Here is a 12,202-nt window from a genome sequence, read left to right on the forward strand (position 1 = left end):
TTTCTTGGCACGTGAAGTCTCTGGATCACGTCACGTGTTTAATCCAGTTTAGCCTACAGACTGACATCATCTTGATCCATTTTTAGCCAAAACACATTAAAAAGTATTCTAAAACACATGACCTGTTTTCACATTGTTGGAACATTCACTTACTTGGCACAAGAGGTTCTTAAATGACTTTCGGTAATATGGCGAAGTTTCAGCATATTTTCATGTTCTACCTGCTTGAGCTGAGCTTCGAGTTTTGAAATTGTCCTAATGTGGAAGTAGCAAAGATGCGTTATAAAATTATTTAAATGACATAAAAGATACATCATATTTCTTAGAGGTTACTCATTTTTATTCAGATATCCTAGGTGAAGCAGAACAAGAGCAACTACTACATTTTTATCTATCTATCTAAATACATATATAAATATGTATTTGAATACTAAGTTAAATAAGTTAGGTAACCTAGCTAGAGAGATAGGACCAGGAGATGTTGCTGTGGATCAAAGCATTCACCTCAGAGGTGCTGGGGAAAACAAATCAAGAACATTTTTCCTCCTTGAAATGATGTACTTGTACAAAGGTCTCCCTGACTCTGGATTTAATGAGTGGCTCCATCTCCTGTGTGTCACTCAGGTAACTCCACCAATCTGCTGCTCAGGCTCTTGACATGATTCTCCTCTCTCCCACATATTGCAGTCCACACCTTCAGTGAACTAGCTAGCCCTCGACAATGCACCACAATCTTAGGCATTCCCCACTTGAAGAAGAGAAATACAGGGTTTTGGAGCAGGATATAAAAATCTCCTTTTCCACTACAGTTTCCCCAGTCTGGAATGGTCCTTCGCTAGCAGCACTGAGAATCAGGCAGGAAAAAAAAGAAGCACCAATAGAAATACTTCACTGAACTATCTTCACACTATCTTCATTTCCTCAACAGTTCCAATAAAAATTGAAGGCAGAGTGGGTTTGGCTTCCTTCTATTCCTTTCTTAAATTCTTCCTATTCATTATTTCTATTTTTCTTCTTGAAAAATCAGGGGATCTGAGCAGCAAAGGAATGCACTGTGACATCTCCCAAGCATCGTATTTGCTATTTTTCTGGTTTTGGCTGAAGACTATGCACAGGTTAATGCTTGGTGGCAATGACATTTGGAATTAATTTTGATGTGAAACTTGTAGCCACATTTCTAGAAGAATCATCAAAAACGATGCATTAAAAAAAACCAAAACTTCCTAACAGGCTGGGTTTCAGCTGCTCACATAAAAACATAAAAGGAAATTATGACAGCATATACCCACAAAAGAAGCTCAGAGATGAATGACGTGAAACATCACCTTATTACAGTCCTACAATGTCTGCCCTAGAGCCCTCTCAGATGTTCTCTCCCCCCACCTCTATAGACTTCCCTGAGCAAGTGTACTGTTTAACACCCTTGACAAGGAATGGCTGAGAAATCGCAAACTAGAGGATATGTTTGTATCTGTAAAGCCCTTGATGGTCACATACATCTTGCCTAGGGCCTACCCAGAAAGCATAAAAACTCAATGGACTTCTGTTCTCCCAGCCAAAAAATAGATCCAGGGAGCATGAGGGACATCCACAGGAGGTATTACTCTTGCCCTATACATGGAACAGCTTTCTGTCCTTTATTCATGCCTAGGAGCCATAATCTTGAACAGCAAACTCCTGTCAACATCCTTGCTCCTGAAAACCAGAACAGAGACTGGTTAGCTGAAGCTGGGGGTTCCTGAGAGGAAAACTGTAGCAGTAAAAAGCTTGAGCAGTGGACTGGCTAGGCTAGCTGAGTGACAACCATCAGAAAGAAAGCTATTAATTACATCCCACTGGAAGACATTGTGATTGAGGAAGTAGAAAAAAAACTACATATCCTAAAATAATAAGATTTTTACAGTGTGTACAAAGTAACATAAAGCAACATGAAATGCTTCATTTAGATGCAATTAAACTTGCAAGATCTACAGCCTTCATAACCTAGGAGTAAATGCTTAGGCCATGGCCTATATTTCATATTGTTGAAATAATAATAAGACAGTTTCACATTTACCTTTTCAAATCAGAAATCTGCGTGTTTGCATCAAGCAATTTGTTTTCTGTTGTATTTAATGTATCCTACAAGTACACAAGGAAAGAAGTAAAAAGCTTAGAAACTATAGAAGTGTATTAAAAGAAAAAATGAGTAAGTCTACAACAGTCTTGAAAACAATACATTAAATACACCTCCCTATAGGAAAAGGAAGTCCATTAAATTTCTTTGGCTTTGACTTTGCAGTATTTTTGCTGTCTGTGACTTGAAAATAATACATTCCAAACGCCCTCCTTTTCCCTCCAGGGTTCTGAAGATGTAGTAAGAAGCTATCAGTTAAAATAACTATGGATCTTTCCATTTGATCTTTTTCAAAATACTTAATTCAGTTAATTCTATGGCACATTATCACATATTTTGCATGTTTGTTTTTTTAATTAACTAGCGTGTACTTACCTTCACTCTTTCATGTTCTTTTCCAAGGGACTCATATTCTCCTAAAAGCTAAAACAAAACAAAACAAAGAACACAGAAACCCACACTGAGACCATATACAATTAACAGTTTTGTTGACTGCTGTAAAATCATCTAATTGCTTGTCTAACATATGCAGAAGCACTACAGGGGATACAGTATATACTTTAATAGTATTTGTTAAGTTTTAGTGTCTTCTAATTGGAACAAAAAGTTATAGACAAGACAAAACAGAGCTACTTATACAATGGACTTCTATTTTTCAAATTATTTATCTCTAAAGAAACTGAACGAGACTAATGAACCAGTAAAAGTCCTCACTGACTTTAAAGCTGACTTTGTATTTTGAAATTTTAATTGTAAAAAAGGAGTTAAAGCATGAAGTAGCTTTTCCAGCTAATACCCATTTTGCCAGTCCAGTTAAATGTTCATAGAGCTATTACTGAAGAATCAGAGGAATACTTTCTTTGATTCAGCCTAAAATCATACACAATTAACAGTTTGAGCAAGTTGTGATGGCTTATGAAAAATTCAGTCCATCCCCACTAAGCTTGAGAGGAAAAAATAACTTTCTAAAATAACTTTCTGGAATACCTCCAAAAATAAAATTAACTAATAACACGTAGAGTAATACAATACCTGAGACAGACTATGACAACTGTTATCACATCAAGTACACACTTGCTGCCTTAAATCATTGTTTTAAAATATCTATTAGGTCCATAGTATCACCTAACACCTAGCCTACTAAGTAGTCGGCTAAATAATTTCTGTTCTCTTAGTTGTGCATTAAGACTTTACAATGGTAAACTTTTGAGTAGTTTTCCAAAATACCCAGGACTTGCTGTGTTCCTAACGTGCTGTGCAACTGTAAACACCATTGCCCATTTTCTTACTTACATTTTGAAACATTTTGTTTTCTTCCTTTAGCCTTGTGTTTTTATTATCAGATAACTTATAAGCCTTTTCAAATGCTTCCTCTAGATCTTTAAGCCTCGATTTTAGTCGACTGATAGTGTTATCCTTCTCTTTATTATTTGTGCGCATTTCTTCAATACGTTCTTGCAAAACTTTGGAAGTATTACTGACTGCATAAAAGCGTTCTCTCCAATCTGCCTGTAGGAGAAAAAACATTCATTATAATGCTTACTTAGCAGATTTTTTATTTCAGTACAAAGCATAATCTAAAATCATCTAAACAGAAAACAAGGGTACATCTGCACATGAACTAAACAAGAATTTTTTTCATTTCTGTGATGTATAAAGAATGAAAATGGAGACTAAAAACCCAAAAGAAGTAAGTATTTATTTCATAGGACTTAAAATATCTAGAGATTAGGCTTCTAATCCCAGCTGATTGTCTTGCTTCCCAGCATAGAAAAATGTCTAAAAAAGGTGGAATGAATTAGTCTCTCCGGGTGTCTAACTTCCATGACAAAGTGTCCTGTTCTTTGACCAATAAACACAGCTATGCAGTCATAAACAAACTGGTCTGACCTAGCCAGAAAGACTGTATAAATATACTCAAGAGAATATTTTTGCCCCAGTGCAGATGAGATTTGCTTTTATCACAGCTCTAATAAGGAATCAAAAAGAAAGTAATTAAAACAAGATAAACTTAAAAACCAAAAAATCTAAAGAGAGACATCATAAACACATCACAATAGTTCACTCTTAACCTTTGTTTGAACCCTGCTAACTTTGAAAGGTTGTTCGCAAGCAAAAGTGATGATGATTCAAGTAGGGAGTCTTAAGAAACTCAGCTAAGAAAGTCACTAGTGTAACATATTGGCTGATGTCATATATTAAGAAGAAAGGTTGAAAATAAAAAGAAAGATACGGAAACACAGATCACCTTAATAACGAACAAGTGCATTCTCTTACCCTTTTAGTTAAAAAGCAACTTGATTTAAGAACATATACTTACCACTTGCTTTTCTAGTACATTATTCTTACTTTCAAGGGCTTTTATGCGAGCACTTCCTTCATTCAGAGCTGCATCTAATTGGTCACACCTATTTAGAACATACAGGTTACAAAAATCTCTCGAAATTTTAAAATATTAAATCTACATTTATAGCCTTCTTTCCTTCCTCAAGCATCCCCACGAATTTTGGTGCCCAGCCTGTGACCTTCTCCGCTAGACCTCAGCCACTGCAGCAAGCACCCAGCATCTCTGCTCCAAAGAGCTGTGGTGCTCTTGGCAGGCAAGCAGCAAACTGGGAACACGTGCAGAGATTCCAGATGGCTCAGTGCATAAGAGCTGCAGAACCAAAAGCAGCTGAGATGCACCAAAGCAGAGTTCCACTTCAGCTAATTGATGATGCTGTGTGATAATTAATGACTGAAATCACATCGCAAGCTACTTTAACTCAATAAATGACTGCTCAGAAGTCACTTTTAATAGTTAGAACACACTAGTGCTGGAAGAGAAATACAAAAGACTCTCAGCTACCCAGACACTTTTTCAATTGTTCTGAAGGACTTGAATTTTGTAATGTATTTTAGCTGTCTAAATTTGCAATATGTATTTTGACTGGCAATAATTATATAAAAATCACGTAGAACTTCTATATATAGCAAACATTCAAACTATATCTAATGGAATATACAGGTGAGGCACACAGACTCCAGTACTAATAGCTGGTCAAAGAGCACTGACTGGGAAATTGGCTTTATAAAGCCACCAATGAATTCAAGACTGGTCCTATATCATGTGTAGTTTTGACATGAAAGGTAAAGAATGATGACGTTCACCAGCACAACAGCCAAGCACTATCTTACAACATAGATAGTTCCATTACAAATTGCTTAGGACTACCTCTGCCTACCAGCCTTTCTTGAGCAAAACTTACACTGGCTTCAGCAAAAATCAGGTCAAACAAGACCTCTGGTCCAAACATCACACTTGTTGCCTAACAACAATTTTAAACTCATCTTAAACATTGCATTAAATAGTGCAAAATTTATATTTCATAGGAAAATATTAGCATCATAGATGCATGAAATCTTCAGAATTGAAGAGTGACATAAACTTTTCAAGATATTCTAAACAAGCATACTCAGTCTTTAAAGTGGAAAGAATATCATGTAACAGAGGAATAGGACAAGTAAGGGCAAACAGTACCTGTCAGCAAGATTTTGATTGATTTTCTTCAAGTCTTCAGATGAAGCAGTTTTATGGCTTGCCTCTAGCTGCTGTTTTAAGCTATGTATCTCAGAATCATAGTAGGCTCGTAGATCAGCTATGTGTCGAGCATGTTTTTCCCTCAAGTTCTGCCTAATCCTATTTTCAAAATTCAGAACAAAAAAAATTTCCAGCTATCCACGTGACCATGCATTGCCATATTCATTCACACATAATGAACTCAGCATACAGATCTCACTTACAGAACTTCGTTGCATTCAAATTAAAGCAAAGAAAGCTTCATCATCTAAGGCAGTGGTGTCAGACACCTAAGGCTTGCATAGAAGTCTTCATATTAATACAAATATTAATAATAATAATATATACAAATACAATAAAAAGCTTTACAAAAATCTCTTCTCTCCTTTGCTATGCACTACAAACTATGCACATAAAATTAAAACAGGAAAACCCAAACACTGAACTATCTTGAAACCAAGACCCCTACATAAGCCCTCACACATGGAATACATGCCATGTCTGTTTGTCCATGTGCAAATCATGAGAGCTTCAATAGGAAAAATAAATATCCCCCATTCACTAAGTACAGTAATTCTGTGCTTCTCACACCATTTCACTCTAAATAGGAAAACATAACCCCCACAGAACTTTGAACTCTCTGCCCGAATTAACTCCCTCATACAGCCTATGAAGCAAGTATGTATTTTTGTTTTAACATATAAAAAGAAATAACCAAAGCATTAAAGCATCAAAAATTATTCTGCTTTCCAGTTAAGGCTTTGACATCCAAGGAAGACACAGCACAAATATTGTGCCTCAGATTAAACAGTATGGTCTAAAGAAGATAAAATAGTACAGTCTAAAGAAAGACAATTGTAAGAAGTGGAAAACGACTGTTCTATTTATACACCATCTGTACTTCAGGGAAGAAAAAAGAATTTAGGAAAAAAGGTGGGGGAAAAAAAAAAGCAGCAATGTCCAGCTATGTTCTAAGCAAACAAAACTCACATATTTTGTTCATTTTACTGGTATTGTTAAGTTTCACTTCTTTCAAGAAAGTGCCAGCTCTATGACTTTTAAAAAAGAAAAAAAATTACTTACTTTGACATTATCACAGGATCTTCAACAGATGTCACTGAAAGACTATATTCTGGCAAACTGTTGTCAGCACACTGAGTAATAGAAGACGGAGTTAGAGTCAGTGTTTCTTCCTCCTCAGTGTTGACTAAATTATCATTATTAGCATCTGTATATGCCACTGGAAAGGGACAGCTTGTCTTATTTTCATTTTGGAATGGGTGATTTCTCCAGAGATCCAAATGCACAGCACTGCTGCTGGCAGGATATTTTGGAGAATCATCTAACTGAGACGAATTACTTGTCTGTGAAAAAGTGTCTGTGTCACAATGACTTGAAAATCCGGGCTCCGCCATAGAGTCTGGAGAAAAAGGAGTAGTGTCTTCAGGAATACTGAAAGAACAGCGTCCTGGGTTCTGCTGACCTGGTTTCATATGCAGGGTTGGGTCCAACGTCAAGATCTAGGAAATAAGTTATAATGCTAAAAAAACTGTGATTTAACTTTTGTTCTTGCAAATGGAGTTTAATCTGTAAACATTAGTAATCCATATAATATATTGCAGAAGTTATGTTGACTATTACTACAATTGTTTGGTAGTGACAAGCAAGATGAAGGGGCCTGTAACAGTCTAGATGATGATACATATACCCAATGTTTGCAACTTGAGTTTTGAAGTTTCCATTAAGAATAAAAGACATAACTAACATCTGTAGCTGTCTACAAAACCTTTGAAATTTCAGTTATGTAAATAGAAGGACTAGGATGTCTGCTTGTAGGTTGAAACAGTAACTTTGTACAGTTATGAAAATCACTTCATGGATTATATATAAACAAGATAGTCACATAGTAGCCATCATTACTGGATTTTGTACAGGACTGAAAGCTGTATAAAGAAACAGATATGACAAAGAATATTTCCACAACCTGTGCCTCTGCTGTTTCACCAGTGGAATTAACTTGTCCTGTGGGAAGCAGTAAGAAAACCCTGCTTCTGCGACTGCAGTTCCACGTGCGTTTCATCAGCTGCAGCCTCAGCATAAGTAGATTCATCGCTGCGCCATCCTCAAGGTTGTGCGGCAAGGGTGCCTGTTTACCCAGGGTATTCTTAGAGGTTCTTTTCAGCTGGATCCCTTCCCAGTCTGGTTCATCACACGGCTGCACGAATTGCTGTTCCAGCGTAACACTGGAGGTGGCAGCAGGGGCCAATTAATGTGAAACCACCCTGTAACCGATGACATTTTCAAACTGAGACGTGAAGTAAAGAAATTAATGTTACCTCTGGTGGGTGACTTGACTGGGAAGAAGGCATAAAATTCTGGTCTGGCAGCTGTTTGTTCTCCCTTTGTCTTTTACGATAAATATCCTTCAATGATGATAGCTTCATTTCATCAGCAGAAGACAACTTCAATAGGAAAAATTGCTACATTAGTTTATCTGACACAGTCCTTCATCCCCAATATAGATAAACAAGTTGTGGGGTGGTTTTAGCCAATACATCAGTTCAGAACAGAAGGCGGCTTTATTCAGTGCACCCAATTTAAAATGGGGTCTTTAATGAGGCACATACACCTTTAATATACTAGTTAGTCTCTTTTCATCCCCTATACACACAATTTCTTTTAAATGACAAAAGAAGGTCAATAAATTCCAAGTGACTTTAGCAGAGGTAAATGAATAATGAAGGAACAGAACATGAGAGACTGAGCTAACAAAAGAGTTCTCACAGAAAAGTTAGCTTCTGGAGGACTGATTCTTTCCATTGTAGAAAAAAGCAAAGATGACAAGCAACTATAAGGCAACTTTTAAAACATGTACAAATTTTACCTCCTCTGGTGATACTTTTGTGGACAAAATATCAGCAAACCCGCTTCTGAAATTCTCTGGTAAAGAGTGATACATCTCCTTTTCATCTAATTTCCAGTACGAAAGTCCTGATAAGAAGAAACAGTGAAAGAAAAAAAAAAAAATTACAAATTTCAAGCTCACAGCTATAGAATAGGAATCCCAAAATCCATTAGTAAGATGTTACTTTGTCAGCTAACAAGAATGCTGTATTAATTATTTGCATCTATTGCTTAAGAATCTCACTAAAGCATTTGTTACCAGAAGTTACAAAAATCTCAATGCAAAGCACAAGCAACATAATCAGTGTTACATCACACGGCATCAGTAACAGAAGCTATACATCAGTGAAAACATACAGATTTACTCTTTGGTGTTCAAGGAACAAATTCTCATTTACCACAAACTTTTGTATTTCTACTGATTCCAGTACAGCACTTAAAACTTGTATTACCCAAGGAATAATCCTAGACAGCCACTTGGTATTACAAACTCTTCAGTTTGGTACTCAACAGCACTCTATAGCATGCAAAAAGACACACTGCCAGGACTAAGAGGGATGGCACAAGAGAAACAAGATACATTCTCAATCCCACTTCAATTCTTGTATGTGTCCCACTCTCAATGGGTTGTGAAGAAGCAATAAATATACAGTTTGCAGGGCTGCATCTCTGTGCCCTGTTTGTTACTGAAATGAATCCACCCTGTTACAATCAAAATATGTGAATTAGTTTTTTGGCCTTCCCCCCCAAAAAAACAGCACCGACAAAACAAAACAACCCCCACACACCAAAGCCACCCACCCACCCAAAAAAAACCCAACAACCAAACCCCCAAACCTCCCCCAAAACACCACCAACCACCCCTCACACACATCCCCCAAAACAAAAAAAACAAAACCATACCAACACACAAAAAAGCACACACACACACTCTCCAATTAAAGAATCACCACATTACACACCGCATTATTTTGTTCTCGTCTATTCACACGGTTATTGAATCATGCCCTTGGCTTACAGGAATTCTGCCTCTATTACCATGAACTCCTGTGAGTACTAGACCAACAATGCTAATATTTAAAAGATCATTTGATATTGAACCATGATGTTATTAGTAATTACATTATGAAACAGTTTTAAACATAAAACTCAGCTTTGAAATGTTGAGAAATTTGAAGAAAAAAATTGCTGCATGTCCTACATCTGCCAGCAGTGATACGTAGGAGGTTCCATCAGTTTGAAACACAAGATGAAGAAAAGCAGAATTATGCTATATCAAAGTTTAATAGCTTGTTGGTGCTCAAACCCTCCTCACCTCTGCAAAGTTATTGCAGATGCACTCTAGTAAGAGTTTTAAAAAATGAGAATTCAAAAGAAAAGGAAATTTAAGTACAAGAAATTAACTATACCTGAAGCTTCAGACACTAAGGAATTCGGACTTTCATTTGGTTGATTGAGGTAAAAAGTGTAAGGTGGCAAAGCAGCATCAGTAAGGTTTGTCTAAAATTACAAAGGAAAAACAGGTTTATACGGAAAATTGCAAGGCAAAGGAAAAAAAAAATCAAGGCTACAATTTTTAAAAATTGCATGTAAATGTTATTAGTCTTTTTAAACAAAGAGATTAAATTTAATTATACAGCATTATCCAAACCTGTACAATTTATATTCAGGGCAATCACAGTCATAAGGGGAACTAAGCTAAGCCACATAGAAAATATCACTATCTTTTAATTAAGTCATGTGTCTGTCTGCTTGTAGAGCATTTTTGAGATTAACTGTTACAAAAATACACATTTTGGACAGTCATCTAAACTTTCTTGCTCCTTAAGCGGTGCAAGTATATAGGGGGATGACTTACCAATAAAGTGTTACTCTTTCCTCATCCTAAGATTGGAATTTCATATATTCAGCTGTTATGACTCCACCTACCACAAATCCAGACATAAACACTGCCTATCATCCCAGACGGACAAGATACTACATACCCTTCTTCTCATCACTCCAAACTTTCTAAGCAACCTCCCCAGCTAATTACAGACACAACTTTGAAAAGGGTGGGACCAACACATGGAAAAAAAATTCACATAATTTAAGATTTGCTACAACTGTCCTCTTCCTTAATCAAAGGAAGAAATGTCATTGATATAACACAATGACACAAAAGCAACTGAGTGAGGGCAGCTAGCTTTAAAATGGTCATCTCTCATTGCTCTTTTCTACCATACTTAGGGCTTTTTGTTCCATTACAGCAGCTTAACAGTCATGCTACTTGGCAAATTTATACAGCTCGTACAACTGAGGACTAAAACAGGATAGAAACCATTGAGTTAACAAAAGTAAGAAAAAAATTTAGAACTAAAGCTTTTCAAGTTTTTGCATGAAGTACCATCTCACCTCAAGGCTATTTTGTCCCTCTTAATGTTTTTATTTAGGTATTCTCCTTTGCCTAAGGAGGAAGAAAGGAAAATGAAGGGGTATCAACTGAATTCTTACAAAGGAATAGAAAGATAAAGGTATTTTCAAAAGCTGACAGAGAAAAGAGACAACCCACAGCAGATAAATTTGACTCCTGGTTTGAAATATCCCCTTAGAGTAACATCTTGTTTCCACTGACAATATAAGAGTAGAGACAGCAAGTCCAAACAGCTACTCTCACGCTTTCTGGATCACCCTCAAAATGACCACAGGAAAGAAAACAGACCCTGCCTTGAATCAAGTGATTTGTATTTGCTAGTTCTATTCTCTTGTAGGTGGAGTCATTCACAGAGTTTCAGGAATTATTTCCTTAAAAATAGCATAAGGAGAGAGGTCTGTGACAATTAATATACTGAAAATAATTCTAAAACTTCGTAGTTACATGTATGATGATTACTCATACAATCATGTTGCCTAACATCCTTTTGGATCAGAAATACTATACATCATTAAACTTGCCTACCCAAAATAATCAGATTTGTGGACTTACAGAATTAAGTCAAGCATATGGGGTGGGACACAAACCAAAATCTTCTCAAAATAAGAATTTTGAGGTGATTCAGCAGTCACAGCAATATGCATTACTACAAATGGTTCTAAAGAGCCAATCAGGTTTCCTAAATGTCTATTGTGGGGGTTGGTTACTTTTAGTAACTAGTGCTGTAACTGTGCTTGGAGTAGTTCAATTTAGCCAAATCAGTCATACACAGTCGTAAAATAACGTATTATTCTTACATAAGCAATACAAAAAAGAAAAAAACCCAACCACCAAAAAAAACAAAACCCACCACCATCAAAACATGTTTGGATTATAGCATAACAGGCTGCTAAGAACACCAAAAAAGCCCAAACCAAACTAAACCAAAAAAATCCCTGCAACTTAAAATCCCAATCAGAAAGAATACTATCTATCCTGAACAAAGTCACTAATCCCTCCACATGCAAAGGGATGTTACCAGCTGAAATCAAAGATCCTTCCAAAAATTATAGGGCATAATAAATTACCATGACTTTAAACATATAAATGGGAACACCACTACTCAAGTGCTTAAAGCTAAGCATGAAAGACCATACTGAATCAGAACATACTATAACACTGAAAAAATACCAGCAAAAAGAATAAAATTAGAAAAACACCATAAAATAGA

The 12,202-nt window shown here is 36.3% G+C and overlaps 1 protein-coding gene across 3 annotated transcripts in view; it reads right to left on the bottom strand.

Annotated features, from left to right (window-relative positions):
* Positions 1-12,202, bottom strand: part of MPHOSPH9 (M-phase phosphoprotein 9) — a 31,804-nt gene that overhangs the window by 8,719 nt on the left and 10,883 nt on the right. For all 3 annotated transcript variants that reach the window (XM_075041384.1, XM_075041385.1, XM_075041386.1), the window contains 10 exons: positions 9,989-10,079; positions 8,560-8,666; positions 8,012-8,137; positions 6,759-7,195; positions 5,637-5,795; positions 4,437-4,524; positions 3,410-3,625; positions 2,492-2,539; positions 2,057-2,121; positions 154-255 (listed from right to left, as the gene is read on the bottom strand). In XM_075041384.1, the coding sequence (XP_074897485.1) occupies positions 154-255; positions 2,057-2,121; positions 2,492-2,539; positions 3,410-3,625; positions 4,437-4,524; positions 5,637-5,795; positions 6,759-7,195; positions 8,012-8,137; positions 8,560-8,666; positions 9,989-10,079 (1,439 nt within the window). The remainder of the gene's footprint in view (positions 1-153; positions 256-2,056; positions 2,122-2,491; positions 2,540-3,409; positions 3,626-4,436; positions 4,525-5,636; positions 5,796-6,758; positions 7,196-8,011; positions 8,138-8,559; positions 8,667-9,988; positions 10,080-12,202) is intronic.

Source organism: Buteo buteo, chromosome 11, assembly GCF_964188355.1.
Source record: "Buteo buteo chromosome 11, bButBut1.hap1.1, whole genome shotgun sequence".
Lineage (NCBI taxonomy): Eukaryota > Metazoa > Chordata > Aves > Accipitriformes > Accipitridae > Buteo > Buteo buteo.